Here is a 23,902-nt window from a genome sequence, read left to right as displayed (position 1 = left end):
TGAAATAAGTAGGGCATTTTGGCAGAAGTGTTTTAGTGTTTTAACTGAAGTTAATTTGCACAGTCAAGGCCACTCCCATCAGTTCCTTGGAGTTCGCACACCCTCAGGGGCCTCAGAGCCCACCAGAGCTAAGGCTGAGGGACCCTCAGACTGGGAGTCCTGTCAGAGCTCAGATTTTGCAAGTGGATGGAGGTCCTATCCTCAACTGAGCTGCTTAGTAAAGTCTATGATTTTATATTTAATTGAACAAGAAAACTGAACTCCAGACCTTTGACAGGGAGTGTAATCTTGAACTCCCTGTTATTTAATACCTTACAGAATCTTGCCTGAAAAGAACTCATATTTCTGTAAGGCTGTCTAAAGGGTCTGTAGTTACCCATACCTCTAGGTACCCTAAAATATAAATCTCTACAGCCTGGATTAGGGTTGCCAGATAAAATATAAGACATCAGTTAAAGGTGAATTCAGAGAATGAAATTTCATCTGAAAAGGATCTGAAATCCAAATTTAGCTGGGGGTCTTGTATTTTTATATGCTAAGTCTGGTTACCCTACCCTGGTAGTATTATTGTGCTTTTATGTGGTGATATCTGATTTTGTCGAATTACTAAAAATGTAGCCAATGAAAAAGAGGCTGTAGAGTTGATTAACATCATAGAATTCAGAATCAACAGTCATCCTCTGCTAGCTACGTGACCATGAGCAAGTTACTTAACTTCTCAAAAACTTAGTCACCTTAGGCAAAATGAGAACAATCATATCAAAATCCTTTATTTCTGTGCTAATCAAATGGGAAATAAAATTTAATAAATTTAATAAATGGCTACAGTTGTTAAGACACTTTCCTGTAATCTGTATTATATTCCATGTTCTCTCTCAGTCTGGGACTGTAAGGAATACATTCTCTCCAGATTCACTACCACTTAGAATGACAGAGATGTTTTTGATTTATGAACACGGGACATTTGGGAACTGATTTTATTTCCTTCTTTACATTAGCTACTTGAAAGCATGGAGGCAAATCTGGGCTCTTTCTACAGCTAGTATATGGGATATTATAACAGGGAATTTATAATAATCTTTTCCCTGCCTCCGTATTAACTTTGTTTTCAATTTGCCCCATATTTCTTTTTAAAATATATTTTAATTGTCAATACTATTAGCTCCTTTGCAAGTATTCAACAAATACCTACATTTTCTGGATGTGTGCTGAGTATCTCTTTGGGAGGGGTGGGGAGAGGAAGGACTGGGGAGGAAGCTACACAGGTGAGCAAGGCACCTCCATATTTACCTACGAGGTCTGGAGTCCACAGTGTGAACTCGGAAGGAAGAGGAAGCCCTTCAGAAAATGCACACAGGGCTGGCCTCGGGAAGAACTCTGACATTGCTCAGCTCATTTCCCCCTCACTCCTCGTCCTAAACTTACCCTCCACCTCCCAAGCCAGTTGAGCTCCCTGGGCCTCAGTTTCTGCAACTGAAAAGTGGGAGGATGGAGAAGAAGAGCTGTGAGGGCTTTCTCAGCTCCGATAGCCCAGGGTTCCAAGCCCTACACTCACAGAGAGGTTGGGGAACTGCCAGAAGACCTGGCTTCTCATACCAGCAGTGCCACTAACCTCTCTTAGTTTCTTCTTCTTCTTTTTTTTAAACAATTGTTGACCTATTTTATTTTTTTACTTTTAAATCTTTTTAAAATTGTTATTTTATATTGGAGAATAGTTGATTAACAACGTTGTGTTAGTTTCAGGTGTACAGCAAAGCGATTCAGTTATATATATACATGTATCTATTCTTTTTCAAATTCTTTTCCCATTTAGGTTATTACAGAATATTTAGCAGAGCTCCCTGTGCTATACTGTAGGTCCCTGTTGGTTGTCTATTTTAAATATAGTGTTATGTATATGTCAATCCCAAACTCCCAATTTATCCCCTGCACCTTTCCCCTTGGTAACCATAAGTTTGTTTTCTAAGTCTGTGCCTCATCTGTACAGTGAGAGTAATAGATGCTTCACTTTCCACACAAGATCCTGTGAATAAAATGAATTCAGTCAAACTTGTTGAGTGTCTACCATATGATCATGGTGAAAATTCCCATGAATTATAAAAATCACAAGGAATTATTTTGAATTCAGTCAAACGTGCGTACGATAAAATGCAGCTCCTAAGTTTGATGAGTTGTGACATTCATACCTACCTGTGTAGTTATCACCCCAAACAAGATAGAAATATTTCCTTCACCCCAGAAAGATTCCTCCTGCCATTTCTCAGTCAATCCCTCTCCTTCCTCAAAGGCAAACAATGTTCTGATTTCTATCTCTGTGGATTGGTTTCGTCCAATCTTGGAATTCATATCAATAAAGTCAGCCAGCATTACTTCCACACAACATAGCATTCATGTATCATTCAGGGAAGGTAAAACCTTTTGTACATTTTTTAATTGGTGTTGTTTCCCTTCATTGTTGATGTGTGGAAATTATTTCTATATTCTGGATACAAGTTCCTTTTCAGAGAGATGTAAGGTGAGAATTTCCCAGGCTTTTACTTATTCATTTTTCAATGGTATTACTGATTGGCAGACATTTAAAATTTTGATGACATCCAATTTATCAAATTTTCTTACAAGGTCAGTGCTTTCTGTGTCCTAAATTTTTTTTTGCTTGTTCCAAGGTCATGGAGATATTCTCCTATGTATTTTTATAAACTGCTTATGGTTCCAGCTTTTATGTTTAAGTCTATGGTCCATTGTGAATTAATATTTGTATATAGAATGAGGTAAAGGTCAAGACTCTTTTCTTTTTTCCCCATAGAGATACACAGTTATTTCAGCGACATTTGTGAAAGGCTTTTCATTCCCTATTGAATTGACATGGTGCCTTGGTCAAATATCTATAGACTATATATATATGGGTCTATTATTCTTCTCTCTTTTATTTTCCACTTATATGCTCATGCAAATATAACACTGCCAAGATTACTACTGCCTTATTATAAACCAAGTCAGTGTAATTCCTCTAACTTTGTTCTTTGTTTTTCAAGATTGCTCTGACTATTGTAGATCGTTTGCAATTTCATATAAATTTTGGAAACTGTTTCTCAATTTCTTTGAAAATTCCTCCTGTGATTTGGATTGAGACTGTATGAATATATAGACTTTATAACCTACAGAGTCTAAAAATGTATAGACTCTATAAACTCTCCAGTTTGTGGAGAATAGATATCTTAACAGTGAGTTTCCCAATTCATGAACAAGGTATAGCCCTCCATTCTCTGAGGTCTTTCATTTCTCCCAGTAATATCTTGTAGATTTCACAGTAGATATCTTGTACATCTTTCAAAAATTTTCTCCTTTGGTATTTGGCTTTTTATCCTATTGTAAGTGGGTATTTTTTAACAAAGTTCATTTTTTCATATTTCTATTACTAGTATATGGAATTACAACTGATTTTTGTATATTTACCTTGTATTCCATGGCCTTGCTAAACTCAGTTATTGTTTCCAACAGGCTTTATTTGTAGATTTCAAAGGGTGATCTACATAAAATTATACCCTCTGTCAAAACCAGTAGTTTTATTTCTTCCTTTCCAATATTTATGCCTTGTATTTTTATTTCAAAACGATTTCAATTACAAAACAAGTGTCCTAGGTGAGAGCTGACATCCTCATCTTGTTCCCCATCCTAGGAAAACGCCAAGTGTTTCACTATTTATTATGAAGTTACTTGCAGCTTTCTTATAGGTGCTCTTCATCAGATTAAGAATGGTCCCTTCTAAACACAAAAGACCCCAAATAGCCAAAGCAATCTTGAGAAGGAAAAACAGAGCTGGAGGAATCAGGCTCCCTGGCTTCAGACTATACTACAAAGCTACAGTAATCAAGAAAGTATGGTACTGGCACAAAAACAGAAATATAGATCAATGGAACAGGATAGAAAGCCCAGAGATAAACCCACGCACATATGGTCACCTTATCTTTGATAAAGGAGGCAAGAACATACAATGGAGAAAAGACAGCCTCTTCAATAAGTGGTGCTGGGAAAACTGCACAGCTACATGTAAAAGAATGAAATTAGAACACTCTCTAACACCATACACAAAAATAAGTTCAAAATGGATTAGAGACCTAAATGTAAGGCCAGACACTATCAAACTCTTAGAGGAAAACATAGGCAGAACACTCTATGACATAAATCACAGCAAGATCCTTTTTGACCCACCTCTTAGAGAAATGGAAATAAAAAAAATAATAAACAAATGGGACCTAATGAAACTTAAAAGCTTTTGCACAGCAAAGGAAACCATAAACAAGACAAAAAGACAACCCTCAGAATGGCAGAAAATATTTGCGAATGAAGCAACTGACAAAGGATTAATCTCCAAAATTTACAAGCAGCACATGCAGTTCAATAACAAAAAAAAAAACAACCCAATTCAAAAATGGGCAAAAGACCTAAATAGACATTTCTCCAAAGGAGATATACAGATTGCCAACAAACACATGAAAGAATGCTCAACATCATTAATCATTAGAGAAATGCAAATCAAAACTACAATGAGATATCATCTCACACCAGTCAGAATGGCCATCATCAAAAAATCTACAAACAATAAATGCTGTAGAGGGTGTGGAGAAAAGGGAACCCTCTCGCACTGTTGGTGGGAATGTAAATTGATACAGCCACTATGGAGAACAGCATGGAGGGTCCTTAAAAAACTAAAAATAGAACTATCATATGACCCAGCAATCCTACTACTGGGCATATACCCTGAGAAAACCATAATTCACAAAGAGTCATGTACCACAATGTTCATTGCAGCTCTATTTACAAAAGCCAGGACATGGAAGCAACCTAAGTGTCCATCGACAGATGAATGGATAAAGAAGATGTGGCACATATATACAATGGAATATTAGTCAGCCATAAAAAGAAACGAAATTGAGTTATTTGTAGTGAGGTGGATGGACCTAGAGTCTGTCATACAGAGTGAAGTAAGTCAGAAAGAGAAAAACAAATATCGTATATTAACACATATATGTGGAATCTAAAAAAAAAAAAAAAGGTCATGAAGAACCTAGGGGCAGGACAGGAATAAAGATGCAGACCTACTAGAGAATGGACTTGAGGACACAGGGAGGGGGAAGGGTAAGCTGGGACGAAGTGAGAGAGTGGCATGGACATATATACACTACCAAATGTAAAATAGATAGCTAGTGGGAAGCAGCCGCATAGCACAGGGAGATCAGCTTGGTGTTTGTGACCACCTAGAGGGGTGGGATAGGGAGGGTGGGAGGGAGACGCAAAAGGGAGGAGATATGGGGATGTATGTATACGTATAGCTGATTCACTTTGTTATAAAGCAGAAACTAACACAACATTGTAAAGCAATTACACTCCAAAAAAGATGTTAAAAAAAGAATGGTCCCCTCTATTCTGTTTCTCAGGTGTTATTAATCAAGAAAGGGTGTTGACAAGTGCAAGATGCTTTTTAATTGCATTTATTGAGATACTTATACGATTTTTCTCTTTTATTATGTGGTGAATGATTGGATAAAAAGAATGAAATTCACTCTCATTAAACCTTTTCGCTGTCTGCTGTGGGTTTCATTTCTCATTTTTGTTTGAAAGGTCCAATCACAGACCAGTCTAAAAATGTATCCTGAGTTCCACCACACCATAAAAACTTAGGAACACGCTTTCTCCACTGGCCTCCTTTTCTTCTAACCAATTTAAAATCTCAATTTAACACCTCTGCGCCCCTCTTCCACTTCCCAGTGGCGAACCACCCACCCCTCAGGCTAAGCAGAAGGCCTTAGGACGGAGCCAGGACCCCAGGGCTGGAGCCACAAGTCCTCCGCACCTTTGGTTGGCCTCGGGGGGCCGCCCGGTGGCGTTGGGACGACTCCTCGGCTTCCGTCGTGTCCCCAGCCGGCCCCAGCCCCTTCCCCCAAGCGCAGATGCTGTCCCTCCGCCAGGCCGGGGCTGACAACTTCCTCACCTGGCTCTGGTCCCGGCGGCCCCGCCGCCCGGGGGGTGCGTAGGAGCCGCCCAGGAGCGCCCCCTCCTGGCCCCGCGGGTCGCCCGGCCACCGCCCACGGCCCGCCAGCTCCCGGGACCCAGGCGCGCCGCCCCCGGCCGCAGCCTCCTCGGCCCCCCGGCAAGGTGCCGGATTTTCCAGCTGCGCGCCTTCGCCCCCGCGAGCGAGCCGCTCCCGGAACGCACGGGCGGCGCGCCCAGCCGGAGACGCCAGTACCCGGAGCGCCGCGAGGAGCGCGCACGCCGGCCCGGAGCGCCCCCATTGACGAGCATCCCCGGCCTGGGAGGAGCCCGCCCCGGAGCGCCCGGGACCCGAAACGCCCAGGACCCGGAACGCCCCCGCGGAGGAGCATCCTTAGCCTGGGAGCGGCCCGGAGCCGCGGCACCCCCAGACCGGAAGCACTGCGGACCCGGAGCGCCCCCGCGGACCCGCCGGAGTGGGAGGACCCCGACCGAGAACAAACCCCGTCAAGGAGCGTCCCAGACCCAGGACACAGCCCAGGCCGCGGGGCCGGGAGCAGCGCCGCACCCGCGGCCTCGACCAGCCGAGTTTTGCCAGACGCTTTTTCTTTCTTCAGACTTTCTGTTTCTCTTTTTTCTTTTTCAGCTTTCTCTGGTTGCCTTATCTGTTGCATTACGCTTGCGGCTCCTCTCCTTTCTGGTTTCGCTCTTTCTCACCTGCCTCGCCATCGGGTGTCAAGGGGGACAGCCGCCCCCTCCCCAGCCTCGGGACGCCTCCTGAAGGTAAGGACAGACCTGCCTCTGCCACCTGCGGCCCCTTCCACCGCCCTCTGCTGCCGGCTGGGGGCAAGGGGCGACCCAGCCTCAGGGGCAGGGATTCTGAAAGATCGGTTAAATATGCATGCATATACGTATAGCTATTATACATAATATATATTATTTTAAGTAATTAGCATATATGCATACATATGTGTGTACCCACACGAATAATTGGTGATTCAGCATCGTCACCCTTCCCTAATAGTGTAGTTTTAGTGGTTAAACCAGTCCCAATTTTTTTCTAGAAAGGTGAGAACAGCTAAAAGAAGTGATAGTTTTCATTTATTAAGCAGTTACTTGTGTCTGACACTTTTAGATGCATGATTTTCGCTTAAGCCTCCTACAGGCCAAATGCAGTATGCTTCTTAAGAGGAGGGGAACCGAGCCCAGAGAGGTTCAGTAGTTTACCCAAGGGCATCCAGCTACTAAGTAACAGATCCCAGATTCACGCCCAGATTTTCCTGATTGCAAAACCTTCGTCTCCACCCGAGGTGCCTCCAGGAGTGAGAAGCCCGGCAGCTGTACTGCGGTTAGCAGACCCACAGATGACTGGGCAAGCCCCTTCAGGCACAGGCACCTGAGCTCGCTGTATTACCTAACACCCATTCGCTGCTGTGCGGTGCTGGGCTCTGGGGCCCACTTTCCAATCTGAGGGCCTTGGACGGGCCGGGAGGGGGTAAATTTGGAGGAAGCTGGGTTTGTGCAGGTTCTGGGCTAGTTGGAGAGCTTCCGTGAGGCAGCCACTGGGCCATACTGCTAGGACCGCACGGAGCGTGGAGCTGGAAGCGCGGAGGGTGACCCCAGCGGCAGGACCAGCACAGCCACGGGTGGAGGCGGCTGGGGAAGCGTCAGGGTAGCAACAGCAGACATTTGTGTGGCCAGGACTGCGGGACGGGAAGGATTCTCCTGGCCTCCCCAAGAGAAACCTATTTCGACATAAATTCTTCCTTAGAGCAGAAGTGTGTGCACGCATATACACGCTTGTACGTATGCGTGATGTCCAAGATCATTTTCTCCGCTTGGCGTTGGATTGTTTTGTCATCTCAAAAGATGAATGAGCAAACACTGTTTGATCATTTCACCTGGTCCAGTCTCAGGTTCCTTGAGAGAAAGAGCTCTGACGGGGCCTAACAACTCTTGAGTTTCTGTGCATTATTTTTTCTAGAGAACCGTCGCTTTGCTCAGAATGGGGTCTATAAACAGGGCAGTTGGGCAGAACGAGGGGCTCAGGAGATGACCATTCAGATGTTCTGGGGGCGCCTTTGACTGTGTAGCCTTCGGGGCAGAGGGAGTGGTCAGCTTGTATCTGACCCTCAGCCAGGGTCACACAATTTTTGGAAGAGAGCCTTTTTCACTTAGAGAAAACTTCATGCCATCGGGTGATTTAGGGAACGTTTGTGAGTTTTCTTGGGGTGTGTGTGTGTGTGTGCACATACATACCTACATGTGCACACATACACGTATTCATACATAGACATGCACATACGTACCTACATGTGCACACACACACGTATTCATACATATACATGCACATACGTACCTACATGTGCACACACACACGTATTCATACATAGACATGCACATACGTACCTACATGTGCACACACACGTATTCATACATAGACATGCACATACGTACCTACATGTGCACACACACGTATTCATACATAGACATGCACATACGTACCTACATGTGCACACACACGTATTCATACATATGCATGCACATACGTACCTACATGTGCACACACACGTATTCATACATATACATGCACATACGTACCTACATGTGCACACACACACGTATTCATACATATACATGCACATACGTACCTGCATGTGCACACACACGTATTCATACATATACATGCACATACATACCTACATGTGCATACATACACGTATTCATACATATACATGCACATATACTTATATCTTAATTATTAGGTATTCTTATTAAATATATGTTTAGGATATTTTAAATTTACTTTTAAGTATAGAAGTAAGTCCCCTGGATCAGTGTCTCCTTACCTTGGCTACATATTAGAATCATCTGGAGGATTTTTACAAATCGGTATGCCCAGACTGTATTCCAGACATCTAGGCGGAACCCAGGCATCAATTTTTTTTTTTCAAGCACCAAGCAAGAATGATTGCCCTAGACTTAACATCAGTCATTAAAACGTACTTTGCAAGATGTTATGATTTAAGAAGCATGTCACAGGTAGAAGATTATCTTAATCTTTTAATAATGGATCAGATAATCACGTAAGACTCCAAACTGTACATATTTTATGAATTTGATGCATTCATTAATTCAGCAAACAAACATAAGATGATAGTATGTCAGTTGGTGATAAGTGCTAGGAATAAAAGAACAAAACAAAGTGGGAGAGCAAAGACAGAGAGAGAGGGGTGTGTGTGTGCGCGCGCGCACACGTTCTTGCGCATGTGCACTCGCTCACATGCTTGTGTGTATTCGCTCTCAAGCAGATGTTAGATTTTCTATGTTAGATTTTCCATAGATTGCTCAAGGAGGCCCTGTACAATATAACTACAGTATCAACCAACTCTAAAGGAAAGACAGGATTTTTAACTAATGATAGAGTAGTAATTAGTAGCCATTTGGGAAAAATAAATTAAGTTAGACCCTATCTTCATACCAAACAACAAAGTTAATTGTTGAAGGGTAAAAAATTAAATGCATAAAAACCCCATTAATCCATAAAAATGAAGAAAATACAGGTAGGTATCTATCTGACTACTGAGGGCAAAGGAATGTTCTAAATGTAAAAGTTACGGAAAAGTCACAAAACAAAAGAATGATAGGTTTGACTGCATAAATATAAAATTGTCCATATGTTAAGACATCAAAAGAGGAATTGGAAAGGAAAACTATGCAACAAGTTGAAAAAAAACACTGAAAATTTAAGAACTGGACAAAAAAGCATAAAAAAATGGAAATAAAATAGCTAAAAAATACATGATTAATATTTTGCCTCGTTTATACCAGTAGAAATGCAGATTAATAAGCCATGAGATACCATTTTACCAATTTAAATACCTACTTAAATTTAAAGAACGAGAGTGCTCACATGCTTCTGTGGGTATAGGGGAGGGATATTGTCTTTCACTGTTGAGGGGTATGAATGATTACATTTCTGGGTGCGGTTTGGTGGTATGCATTTATCATGTTTCAAATGTACTCTTTGACTCATAGACGATACTGCCATGAAGTAGCACCGAGAAAATAATAAGAAATGCAGATAAGTAGTAATAGCTTAGTGATATTTATTATTCACGAGTTACTATTTGCCGTAGTAACTCATGTAACCTTCACATCAGCTCTGGGAGATAGTATTGTTATTCCCTTTTACAGAGAAAGTGATTGAGGAACAGAGATGGTAAGTGACCAGCCCAATGTTATTCAGCTGGTAAAGGGTAGAAGTCACCAGTCTGGTGCCAGAGGTCATGCTCCAAAAACTGATCTGTACTGCCTTACACGAGAAGATGGTCATGGGGTTATTTTATAGTAAAATACATCTTGTAAATTATAATATATCCTCAAGAAGGAATATTGTGTGGCAATTAAAATGATAACAGTATTTTTTGACACAGGAAAATGCTGTTTTATTAAGTAGGAACAGCAGGATATGAGATTATTTAAAATCTTAATTATTTGAAAATATATAGAAAAAGTATAAGACAATGCTAAAGTATTATGCATGTTGAGATTATTTTCTTCTTTTCTATTTTCATGTTATAAGTGTCCTATAATGGGGATATGTTACTTTAGAAATCAGAAAAAATTTTTAAAAGAAAGGAAGAACAAAAGAAACAGAAGAAGAAATTTAAAAATTATGACAAGGCCAAAAAATGGTACCATCATCAAATATAACACTAAAAAAAACCCCAAAAATTCCCATACGCAAGAAATGTAATATTTATATCCTCCTACATATATTTTATTAATACTTACTAGGGTATCTATGACAGATTTTTCTTTTGGAAATGAGTTTCATTATTTAATATCTTAATCTTTTAAATCCATGATAAGTACATTAAAAATTTTATATATACACATACAGAGAGCAGGGCAAATATCAGCTAATTTGCATCCTGGGATCTTAACATGTTTCATATTGAAACTCAGAGTTAACTCATCAGAATGCTGAATAATCTCGTAATAACTTTATCTCTTACTAAACCTTGATAATTAAAAAAAAATCAAACAAAAAAACCCAGCAGTGCCCTTTGCAAGGCTGTGTCGACCTAAACCAGAGGAAACAACACTTTTCATTCTACCTGAGATAAGAAGATGGAGAGAGTTAATAATAAAGTGTGTGTGTGTGGGGTGGAGGGCTGATTTCAAACCATAGCCATATTCTAATTTGGTTATGAATAGTTGGCACTTTCCATACATACTATCCCTCTGTCTTTACATCATTGATTATTACCTCTTGGAAATTACATCAAAGGCTTGGCGATGTTATTCATAAGGCTTGATGTGAATGGTTTGGCAGTTTAGCCATTAAACTTCACCAAGGATTTGGGCATTAACAGTATGCCCAGTATGGGGCGGCGGTGAGTGACAGTTGGTGAAAGAATTCTTTGGGGTTAAGTGGCTACCATGCACCCAGGAAGGCTTCACAAATACTTACTTCAGTACTTTGGGCAGATAGGCCTTCTTATCAACCCCATTTTGGTAATGAGCAAACAGGCTCTGTGACTTCTAAGTAACTTGCCCAACGTTGCACAGCTTGTCAAGACTCAAGCAGGAATGCCAGTCCAGTTGTGTGTGCCCCAAAATCCAAGCTCTTTCCATCGTGCTGTTCTTCCTCCACCCAGTGGGGCTAGGTGTGTGGTACACAAGGAGCATGTGTTTGTTTATGAAATAGTCAGACTTGGTGTATGAGCCCCAGTGCACCCTTCCTCTACTCTCTCAACTTGTAATTGGTAGAACCAAAGATAGGTTGCAGTAGGTTCAAAATTCAACACAGATTTGCGTTCATTGAGTGGATGTGGATTAGGTATCTGGATTGTAGGAAACTCCCAGATTTGTGTCTTCATTTCCTAAAATAAACACTAGGGGCATGTGAGTGTAGACACAGGCACACACCTTTTCCTCTTAACAAGAATTAATCAGTGCTTACTTTGCGGGAGGCATTGATTTTAGTGACACAGTGATGAACAAAACAGACTTAGTTCTTAACTTAGCTCTGAAGAAAGATCAATATTTTAAAATTCAGCCCATAAGTGAAGATTGTGATGAACATTTTGGTGGGGTGAGAGGAAAAAAAAGAGGCTGGAACACACACACACACACACACACACACACACACACACACACCCCTACATGGGCAGACTGTCCATTCATAGGATGGTAGATTTTCTGGAAATACTGTTGTCCTCAACTTTGACTTTGGAGGTAAGATTTAGTAGACCAGACCTGAAATACAGCAGGCTCTCTTGTCTTACAAATTTGCATTATTAGGGATTTCCCCTGGGTGCCCAAATTTATGCCTTGAAATTTTATTAATTCTACATGGCTGGAAGTTCTGAGGAAAACTAGTGACTCTACGAAGGGATATGAAAATTTGCTGGGCTGATTTTTTTTAAGTCTGTATGCCAGAAGACTTTTTAAAGCCTCCTTCATGAGACAGGTATGCTTTTGTTTGAAAGTCTTGGCTGAACCTGTCTTATTCTGTTTTCCAGAGAAACCATTTGAAGCAGAATCATAAACATGCATCGTAGAGAAATACCCCTGACACTTTTGGTGCTTATGTTTATAAGCACTTCAGGTAAGTAATTACAATCAATCACAAACATACTTCATTGGTCGTCTAGAGAGAATATCAAAGTGTGGCATATTTATGTAGAGGTGGTTACTGAAGATGTTGGATTTATTAAAATTTGTGGTTTAAAATTTTACTTTAGAAAATTGCCAACCGTTTGGTATGCCTGGAATAGAGAATAAAAGATTCATAGGACTGGGATCGAGTAAAGACTCATGTGGAGTTACCAATAAAGAAAGGATTCAGCCCTGTGAGTTTATGTAGAGAGAGCAGGAAGTGAAAACATTTATCCTGAAATACATTTGTCTGAGATGAAAATTTGCTTAGCTTCACGTTATTTGAAACTGAAGCGATCACAGCCATCCTTGTTACTGATTTTTACAAAGTTTTAACACATTGCTTCCTCCCCGAAAGGAAGGCAAAAATTCATCTCATTATCTAGGTAGTGAGGAAAGTGAGTGGGAGTACCTTACAGATCTTAAAGAAAATATTAGAGTTAGAAGGAATACATAGGAAAGAGTCTGCTCGGACCAGGAAGGCAGGTAGGCTTTGTGTCCGGTGTCAGGTACCGATTTTAATTTATTAGCAGTCACTGCTTGGAGACTCTCGCTGAGAAGGTTCTGAGACCTCAGCAGGGTTCTCTGAAGAAGAGTTCCGTGATTGATTAACAAGGTTCTCCAAAGGCTTTGGGGAAGAAAGAAGGGGCACAATTGTTGATTTGCCTTGATCCGGTATCTGGGGGAGGGGAGACATGAGCACATGTCCCCTACTTTGAGAATTACTAATGAAGAGATTACAGTTTGGTTATTGATACTTTCAAATAATTCAGGTCCAATATCTGGGTATATTTACTTAAGAGGATCTATGTATCGTTGAGATCCACACAATGCAACACTACCCAGGTGTTAAAGGAAGGAGACAGGCCTCTTCTTGTTGATATGGAAGGACCTGTCAGAACAGGTGAGAGAGACCAAGGTGTAGGAAAGTGTGCATCATATGAAAAGGCCCCTTGCTCTAAAGGCCCCTATAGACATAGGCTGAAAACCTTGCTCCCAGGTTATAATGAAAACATGCTGCAGGCTCCAAACAGCCATGTAGCTTTTGCTGTAAGTATGCTAAGGTCCCAGCTCTCTGTCCTTTGAGGTATTTGAAGAGCAACTTTTTATTTTTTTATTTTTTTAAATTTATTTTATTCATTTATTTTTTGGCTGTGTTGGGTCTTCGTTTCTGTGCAAGGGCTTTCCCCAGTTGCGGCAAGCAGGGGCCACTCTTCATCGCGGTGCGCGGGCCTCTCACTATCAGGGCCTCTCTTGTTGCGGAGCACAGGCTCCAGACACGCAGGCTCAGTAGTTGTGGCTCACGGGCCTAGTTGCTCCGCGGCATGTGGGATCTTCCCAGACCAGGGCTCGAACCCGTGTCCCCTACATTGGCAGGCAGATTCTCAACCAGTGCGCCACCAGGGAAGCCCTGAAGAGCACCTTTTGTGAAGGGGTCTCTCTAGGCAGACATGACAATATTTTACATGTCAGATTCATTTAGCTGAAGTTAGATGACATCCTATTATTGCCCAAACTCAAGACAATTCCAAACCCAGACACCGTTGCAGAGGCTATAGGCTCTTGACCCTGCTGGATTCTGGTGCTCCGTTCATGTAAGATGGGGAGGGTGTTCTGGGCCATCCATACACCTTGAACTCCACTCATTTCTCCAATCAAAAGCCATTTCACATCAACAAAGCCTGCAATGTTAAATGTAAGATTAGATCGCTGAAGCCATTAGCTGCCTGGGGAATATGAACTTTCAACTGCCAACCATGCACCCTGGAGAGTATGAATTCCAGGCTAGGTTTCTTTAAGTGATAACTGTCCCCAAAGAGGAATAAGTGCCTATGTCTGTACAAACACAGGCACAGGGGTTCATAGAAGCTTTTTTTTTTCATTGATTTTTATTGGAGTATAGTTGATTTACAATGTTGTGTTAGTTTCTGCTCTATAGCAAAGTGAATCAGTTATACATATACATATATCCACTCATTTTTAGATTCTATTCCCATATAGGTCATTACAGAGTGTTGAGTAGAGTTCACTGTGCTATACAGTAGGTTCTTATTAGTTATCTATTTTATAGATAGTAGTGTTTGTATGTCAAACCCAGTCTCCCAATTTATCCCTGCCCCCCGCCTTTCCCCTTTGGTAATCATGTTTGTTTTCTACACCTGTGACTCTATTTCTAGTTTTTTAAATAGGTTCATTTGTACCATTTTTTTAGATTTCACATATAAGCTATATCATCTGATATTTTTCTTTCTGTGTCTGACTTACTTCACTCAGTATGACAATCTCTAGGCCCATCCATGTTGCTGCAAATGGCATTATTTTGTTCTTTTTTATGGCTGAGTAATATTCCACTGTATATATGTACCACATCTTCTTTATCCATTCCTCCATCGATGGACATTTAGGTTGCTTCCATGTCCTGGCTATTGTAAATAGTGCTGCAGTGAACACTGGGGTGCATGTATCTTTTCAACTTATGGTTTTCTCCGGATATATGCCCAGGAGTGGGATTGCTGGATCATATCATAGCTCTCATAGAAGCTTTTTCATGATTGACCAAAACCTCGAAATCACCCAAATGTTCAACACCAATAGAATGGATAAATAAATTGTCAAATACTAATACAATGAGATACTACATAACTATGAAAAAAAGAACAAATCACCACTTCATGCAGCAATATGATTGACCATCATAGACATAATGGTGTACAAAAAGTCCAGACACAATAGAGCACATGATGTATGATTTTTGCACTTTGTTATATGTAGATTATATCTCTAAAACTAGAAAATAAATCAAGCTGTTAATGACCTAACATCCTTTTAGGTGTCAGTTAAAACTAACACCCACATTTACACATGCATCACACCTTCTAAGCTGAAGTCCTGAACTGTAAGATAAAGATTTAATAACAACCACCAGATGCAACGTTGATGTTCTTTAAATGTTGTGCTTCCAGGTAGGTTTGACAGCCATGTTTTCAAAGAGTGTTTTTGCCATTAGAGCCACTTCCTCTCTACCTTGTGGTTAAAACCAGACAGTTGCTTGAGAAATAAACCCTGACTATAGAGAAAGCATGTTCTCTGTGGCCTCAGAGAATTGCTCTGTTCAGTTTAAGACTTCTTATTCTCAAAATACAGTCAAAGGTTGCTGCCGGAAGACAGGATACAGGGACGGTCCATTCACACTGACTTTGAACTGTTGGAAGTGAAGAAGGAGGGGAATGACGACCCTGTACAGCACAAAGGATCAGATAAATTTCTATAGCCAGAGTATCTGGGTTAGTTGAGAAAGAGGGAAGAAGAGAGAGAGAGAGGAGATCTCAGAAAGAGGAAGTGACAGGTACCCAGATTTGGAGTGAGTCAATATGAATTAATTATCAGTATGAATTGTATGCATGATGTATTGAGAATCCACATGGTAACCTAGAGAGGTAATGGATCTATACACACATAGGCGCACCTTTAACCATACCCACGTCTGCCCGGGGAATGGTTAGGTAGAGTGGCTGAGAACAAGACCAGTGAGACTTCTGACGATACAGGTGGAAAACTCTGAGGTCTCTAGGTTTCTCTTTTTATTTTCCTTGGAGATTCCTCAGCTAGGGATGTTTTGGGGTAGGTGTGGCAACACTGTGACTTTGGTGGCTTTCCTTAAGAGGAAGTTGTAATGTGTAACATTTCTTTTAAAAGATTACAGTGCATTTATGTGTCTTCTAGCTTTGGTACGTTGAGTTCTGGTATCTTCCTGTTTGGGAGAAGCTGTTGAAAGGTTATTCTGTCTTCATTTATATTCTGAAAGTGCCTTAGTGTTTGAAAGATTGACCTCCTGTTTCTTAGTATTGGAAAGATTGACCCTAAAATAGAAGAATCCACAAAAATGAGACACTGAGATTTTTCACGATGTTACTGACCCAGCTTCTTCACCTAATGCATTAGGGAAAAAAATTTACCTTTGTCATTCTGTTTTTATTTTTTTCTTTTACTTTGCTAATCTTTAGAAGAAACTTGTACCTCACGTCTTCACATTACTGCCGTTGAAGGGGAACCTTTCTATCTGAAGTATTGCTCATCTTCATCTGAGCATGAGAATAAAACAGCCACCATAAAATGGTACAAAAATGAATCGCATGGACCCCTTGAGCTGAGCTCGAGTAGTTCACCCAGAATCATTTTGCTCGATTATGTTTTGGAGTTTTGGCCAGTTCATTTGAATGACAGCGGATCTTACTCTATCCGAATGGGGTGAGTATACCCTCTCTTTGCGTTGGCGTATTTCATAGCACTCTTGGACTTTGTTCAGCAAATCAAATATACAGTAATCGGGAAGGTCAGATAATCCATGCATTTTCTTCTCCCTACTCTTCCTACAACATGAAATAAATACTTCATTCTTGAAAAATTAAATTAAATACTGCCCTGTGTTTATTTTCTTAGTAATCATAATGAAAGGAGATGACCTTAGTATGATTTACTTTTAGGTGATCCTTGCCAAAGATAAGTGAGGATTGAATGAAATTCATTTTTAAATTCAGCTGCTTCTGTTGCCTAGAGCTGCCGGTCAAAGGAAATAAATGGTGAGGGCTTTGTAGTGTTAGGAGCAGGTAGTGAAGGAGGGCAGTGTCAGCTTCCTGGGTGGTAACCTCAAGCTGGGGAGATGGGTTGGAATTGGCGTAGACACATCCTAATCCAGTTTTCAGGGGTTTGTTCAGAGCCAGGTGGCGGTACTGGTGAAAGACGTTTGTGTCAGCCAATCACAAATTTATAGCCAGGGACAGTGAGAGAGGGGGCCACCGAAAGGGCTTTGCACAGCCTTCTCAGGCTAACCCTAGAGTCTTCCAGGATATTCGTAGTCAAGAATCCTAAATTCTGTGAAATGACGGCAACCCACTGAATGTGTCCATGATTATTACTGAACTCGGTTCTCTTTATACTTTATTTGGTGAGATGGGGAAGGAGTAACTGGGACAAGAAATCTTCTATGTGATGAACTGTTAGTGAGAACATTGATGGCATAGTGTTTATCCAGTACATTTGTGATGTTGTGTCTGTACTTATGTATGTGTGGTTTTTTTTTAAATTTTATTTATTTATTTATTTTTTTATGGCTGTGTTGGGTCTTCGTTTCTGTGCGAGGGCTTTCTCTAGTTGCGGCGAGCGGGGGCCACTCTTCATCGCGGTGTGCGGGCCTCTCATTATCGCGGCCTCTCTTGTTGCGGAGCACAGGCTCCAGACGCGCAGGCTCAGTAGTTGTGGCTCACGGGCTTAGTTGCTCCATGGCATGTGGGATCTTCCTGGACCAGGGCTCGAACCCATGTCCCCTACATTGGCAGGCAGATTCTCAACCACTGCGCCACCAGGGAAGCCTGTATGTGTGTATTTTTATCGAGATTTGAGACTGACCTGTAGAAACCAGCTCAGGGCCAGCTGAGGGGGGAGGGTGTGCTGCCAGATGTAGTCGATTTCTTTCACGAGTGCCTCTGGGTGAGTTCTGATCATTATCAACAGTGCCTGTGAGAGCAGAGTGAGAGATCACGGTGAAATCTTGATAGCACTCCTGTGGTTTTGCACAAAAAGAGGTCATTTTGATTTGTTTTTATACATAGGAACTCCCAGGAGTTAGAAAGAAGTTCAAAAACTCTTTTTAACCAATGAATTTTATGTGACCTTTTAAGAGGGACGATTCCAGAAGTGGGTCACAACTGAGTCTTTTCAAACTAAGGTAGAATGTGTGCTCACAATAGGGGTAGAGGAAGAAGAACATCTCCCTAATCCTGATTGAAGAAAGGCATGATTTAAATGCACAAACTATTCTGGACAAGGCAGAAAGGACAAACTGATGGGGAGAGTCAGTCCTCTACGAATGTCACTTGGAGACAGGGAGGGACGGGGGCATTAACTGTCTTTCTGGAGTGAAAGGTGGAGAACACAGCCTGGGGTGGGAAGAGAAAGTGGACTCATCAGGTGGAGGCAGGACGTCAGAGAGGCATGGAGGGGCCAGGAAGAGGACAGGGAGGGTGGGGGCTCAGAGTGCTGTGTGATAAGCTTTGAAGGTGTTGGAGGCTAATGAATAATACGAGACTAAAGCGATGGTGGGAGCAGCCTTAACAGTGGTTTTGAAGATAAATGGGACCCTACACAGGAGAAGGTGGTTTTGAACACCTGGGAGCCTTGAAGATAGAAACTTTTTCAAATATAGTGCAACTGGTGAACAGTATTCGGTTTTTGCACAGAGGTGTGTGTGTGTGTGTATGCATGTGTGTATGTGTGCATGTATGTGTGTGTACATCATTTGGGTGAGTGAGTCTTTGTAGTTTTGTGTGGGAGTCATCAATGACTAGACCCTACTCCTGGAATCCTCCTTTAATTTTTCAGGAGTCCTCTACTAATAAATGTCTCCGGAGACTGATACTTTAATCGTGCAGCGAAAATCCCATTGTCTGATCAAAGTTTTGTGAGAGTGTAGTATTGTACAAAGCACTCCTGGCCTTGAGGGCCAAACTGATGTGCATTTGCATCTTGGCCCTATTGTGTACCAGGTGTGTGACCTTGGGCAAGTTATTTAACCTTGCCTGAAGGTTAGGTTTCTCATCTAACGTAAGGAAAAGAGTCATCTCAGTGCACACACGTGGTACAATACCTGGAACTCTGTGAGTGCCAGTTTTCTGTCCATCCGATTGTAGACTCAAAGGAGAGCTGGAAGAGCCTCTGGGGGGCGAGTACAAATGTGTCAGGCACACAGGACAACGTAACCTCGTGTAGTATTTAGTATATGGATCTCTATATAACGTGCAGTTCAAGCAAACATGAGATTGCAAACATTTTCTGTTTTAAAAGATCACTTCCACTACTATATTTAAAATGGATAACCAACAATGACCTACTGTATAGCACAGGGAACTCTGCTCAATATTATGTAACAACCTAAATGGAAAAAGAATTTGAAAAAAATAGATACATGTATATGTATAACTGAATCACTTTGCTGTACACCTGAGACTAACACAACATTGTTAAGCAACTATACTCCAATATAAAATAAAAAGTTTAAAAAAAGATTGTTTCCAAAAACGCTGTTAAAATTTTTTCCTCCTCTACATCCCTAACTTCTAACCAGAAGGAACAACAATGACATCTCTTCAAACTAATTTTTGCTTAGTAAGGTACTTCAAGTGCTAATATAACTACATGGAGAGCTGCCACTCCAGACATGGTTTACTCAACAGTAAGAGAAGAGGATAGGAACAAAGTGCCCTGAGAAATATAAACTGCAGTGCGTATATACACCTTCAGAAAACATTACAGTCCTCATGAAACCACCTCCACTCTCCCATCCTGGGTTAAGAATCTTTGAACCTGTCCATCTCTAAAGATCATTGACGTTTTAAACATTTCTGTCCTGACATCCATAATACATATGGTCTGATGTAGGTTTGTGTGTGTATGTGTGTGTGAGTGTGTGTGTGTGTGTGTTTGTGTGTGTGTGTGTGTTTAGGACATCTCGGGTTTTTCTCATTTCCTACCCCCTCCCCCCCTCCCATGGCAGTTATTAAATTTCTTGCTTCACTGAACCAAAAAGAGACAGAGCAGGATTTGGGCATCAATGAATGAGTCTCTTTATACAAAAATAAGGGAAAATGTTCACTGGATTGGTTACTAAAAGGTGGTATTTGCAAAGTCTCTGTACTAATGATAAAATATGTCTAACCCTTTATTTCCTAGAAATGATACTCATGACTGGAAATTAAATGTCATCAGAAGACCTAAACACAGCTGTTTTACTGAGAAACAAATAATGAGTAAATCTGTGGAAGTTAAAAAATCTTTGCAGGTAGCCTGTGAACATGGTTACTATCAAAAACTGGTCAACAGAACGTTATTGTATAAGGTAATGCTTTTAAAATATTTTAACTTAAAACTTGACAGAAGAGACAAAATTCCAAAGTGAGGGTCTGACGGCTGTGAAGCATGTTGGTCTTGTAATATACAAACTGAGTCCACACAGCTCAGGTGGCCTGTCTGAGCTCCTACATGTAACGCAAGTGGTTCCTGCCCCATGTTAGGCATTCAAGAAATGATAACGGCTTCCTCTCCCTTCCTTAATTTTCCTTTTCTTTCAAAAAAATTAATTTTTAGGAATGCTAGCTCATTTTCTTCTGCTGCATATACTTAAAATGTTAAATTCTGTTGTATATGCTTATTCTGAATATATGCGTTTACAAAATTGGAAGTTGGAAAAAATGAATGATGAAGATAGCAGAGATCATTCATAATCCCACCAGCCAGAGAATAGGGTTTTTCTCCATGTAAACATATACTTTTAAAAAGTGGCATTTTCCTTGATCCACTAAAAATTATATTGTGATGATTCCCCCACATCTTTAAACATTTTCCCAAACATGGATTCCATTGTGTATACACTTGTATCTAAGCCCCTGTTATTGGACATTTGTTAATTTCCTACTTTTCACTATTATTTATAAGGCTAAAATAAATATCATTCCTATAACTCAGAAGGTGTATTATAATTTTATTCTTTAACTAAATCCCTAAAAGTAAAATAACTGGATCAAAGGCTATGAGCATGTTTATGGCTTTTGATTTAAATTATCAAGCTGCTCTCCAGGGAGCTACACCAGTTTAAAACCCTCTTTTTCTCATACCACTACCACATGGGAATGAATACTTTAAGAACATTTAAAAATCTGACGTGCAAAACTTCTGTAACTCTTAGTATCTTTCCCCCATTTCTTTCCTTAATAACAGGTTAAACATTTTTATGTATTTATTGCATCTTAATATTACTTCTCTTGTGAACTATTTTCTTCAGTTGATGTACCTTTTACCTGTTGAGTTGTAAGAGCTCCTTTAGACAATACTATGGAAATTGTATATACACAAGTATATATGCAGTCACATGTACATACATAATATGCATACACATACATGCACACACACAACACAAATTATATTATTTCTATAGAGGAACAAACCTGAAAAGTGTAACTCTGTCATGGAAACTTTGAAGAGCTGTGAGAGAGGGTGTTCTGAAGAGATGACCTTGAGAAAGTTCAAGCTACTGATGATGATTCCTTAGAAACGTTTGTTTGTACCTTTTGCTTGAACACTGTTTACTTGTGATTTTTCAAGGGAAGCTCTTATCCAAAATGTTTTCCAAATATCTGTATCAGCCCTGAGTTGACTTGACGCTATTTCCTGTCACATGTACAAATGTTTTGACAGTATATATAAATTTGGGGGGATCAGTGTACTGGGTTTTAAGAAATCCCTCTATGCAGGTATTTGAATTTAGAAAACAGACGTATTGAGAATGTTTTTAGCTAGAAAATTGAGAGGAGGGGAACAAGGAAGCTAAATCAGTAAACGATTGGGAAAAAAAAAAAGATTTTTATATGCCTTGGAATTGATATTTTAATATGCCTTACAAAAAATAAGTTTGGGTTTATAAAAATTTGATGTATGCAGAAACAATTCACTCATGTGAGATACACATGTGGGTGCTTCACAAGCCCATTCTAAGCACCCTCTGGGTCTAGCTCCTCTTGCTACCAGCTTCGGCAGCTTTGAGAGGAGTCTGTGGGCAGTAGCTACTCCTTGGTTGGTATTTACAGGAACAGTGTCACATAGTGAAGGTTAGCAATTTAGTTTCCATTTTCCTCATCTCATTCTTAGATTGCTTCAGAACCTATTTATGGGTACCTGATGGCTGGATTGAAAAAGGTGGCTTTTTTGTTATTATTAATGCCTACAACATATGGAAATTTGTGATAGAGAGACATGTTTGTGTGTGCCTATACATTGGAATATTTTTCATGCATTTCTAATCAGTCCACTGTCTTCTGGTGGAGGGCATCAGCGGGTGTGGGTAGTCTGCTAGGTACCTGGTTCTCTGAGTAATTCTGCTCCGACCTCCACTACCCATCCCCAGGATGGGTAGTCCTGAATACATGGAATTCGGCTAAAAGCATTAAGAAATAGAATTGCGTGGAAAGTTTTGACCCAAGCAGCGATTTTTTTGTTGTAGTAAGTTTTTTTCCTTTCTCCTCTTCCTCCTCTTCCCTCTCTTTGTGTGTAAAGAGAGAGATTAAAGGAAAATGAGGAAAGCAGCTACAGTGCCCCCTATACTCTATTTCCCAGCATGTATTAATAATAACGATAATACCAGGAATGGGACTCTATTTCATTGTTCCAGTAGAGGCAGTGCCAAATCACTGAGACATTTGCTCAGAAATTGCTAGTTTTCATTCTATTTCCCTCTTTCTCTAAAGATCTTTAACTTTAAAATTTTGAATTCTTGTCGTATGATACCACTCTTACTTAAAATATTTTAACTTGCTTTTTTTAATAACAGAACTGTGAAAAGATAGAGAACAATCAAAACCCATTTTTAAAGAAGAATGCAGAGTTTAAAGATCAGGGATATTATACCTGCATGTTTTTCCTTCTTCATAATGGCAAACTATTTAACGTCACCAAAACCTTCAATATAACAATAGTTGGAGGTAAGAGAAATCTTAGAATCGGGAAAAAACAAATGTATCTTAGTAAAATGGAATATTTTCTTTTTTTCTAAAGCCGTACAGGAAGCCAGAGGCAAACTTAGTTGGAGTTGTGACCACATCACTAGTTCAAATATAAGGGTGAAAATCATTTTGGCATCACCTGCCATGCTGAAAAATTTTGGAGGGGGATAGTAATGAAAGTTTATATAGGTGAACCTCTGATGTGTCAGTTCTCTTATTTGGTATTTGACTAAATTGTGGAATCTTTTGTTATTAAGCATCTGCTTGCACTCAGTAAATATTTATTGATGGGTGTCTATATTCAATAAACTGTAATGAGTGTTGGGAGATAAGGGAAGCATGGAAATACAAAATGAAGTGAAAAATGTACGATTCTCAGGAATTTGATTATAGTCAGGAAAGGTTGAAGCCGAACCCGGCCTCTGTACCCCTACACCGAATTAAATCTCTGAGACAGTTGTGGGTGAAGTAGAAAAGAATAGCTTTATTGCTTTGCCAGGCAAAGGGGGCCACAGCGGGCTCATGCCCTCAGAACTGTGTGTCCCACCCTGGAGGGGGTAGTGAGGAGTCTTAGTGATGGTTCAGAGGGCGTGGTCAGCTCGTGGACACTCTTCTGATTGGTTGGTGGTGAGGTAATCGGGAGTCGGCATCATCAACCTTCTGGTTCCAACCGGTCTGGGATCTATGTGCTTACTGTT

General features: G+C 40.6%; 1 protein-coding gene across 1 annotated transcript in view; it reads left to right on the top strand.

The window, feature by feature from the left end:
* Window positions 1–6,226: 6,226 nt before the first annotated feature.
* The window catches only part of IL18R1 (interleukin 18 receptor 1), a 38,928-nt gene continuing 21,252 nt past the window's right edge, over window positions 6,227–23,902 (top strand). Inside the window, exons 1-5 of the mRNA XM_059942630.1 lie at window positions 6,227–6,771; window positions 12,522–12,607; window positions 16,662–16,905; window positions 20,383–20,548; window positions 23,033–23,183. Coding sequence (XP_059798613.1) covers window positions 12,550–12,607; window positions 16,662–16,905; window positions 20,383–20,548; window positions 23,033–23,183 — 619 coding nt within the window. The 5' untranslated portion in view covers window positions 6,227–6,771; window positions 12,522–12,549. The remainder of the gene's footprint in view (window positions 6,772–12,521; window positions 12,608–16,661; window positions 16,906–20,382; window positions 20,549–23,032; window positions 23,184–23,902) is intronic.

Source organism: Balaenoptera ricei, chromosome 13 (genome assembly GCF_028023285.1).
Source record: "Balaenoptera ricei isolate mBalRic1 chromosome 13, mBalRic1.hap2, whole genome shotgun sequence".
Taxonomy (NCBI): Eukaryota; Metazoa; Chordata; class Mammalia; order Artiodactyla; family Balaenopteridae; genus Balaenoptera; species Balaenoptera ricei.
This window is presented reverse-complemented; position numbering and strand designations above follow the sequence as displayed.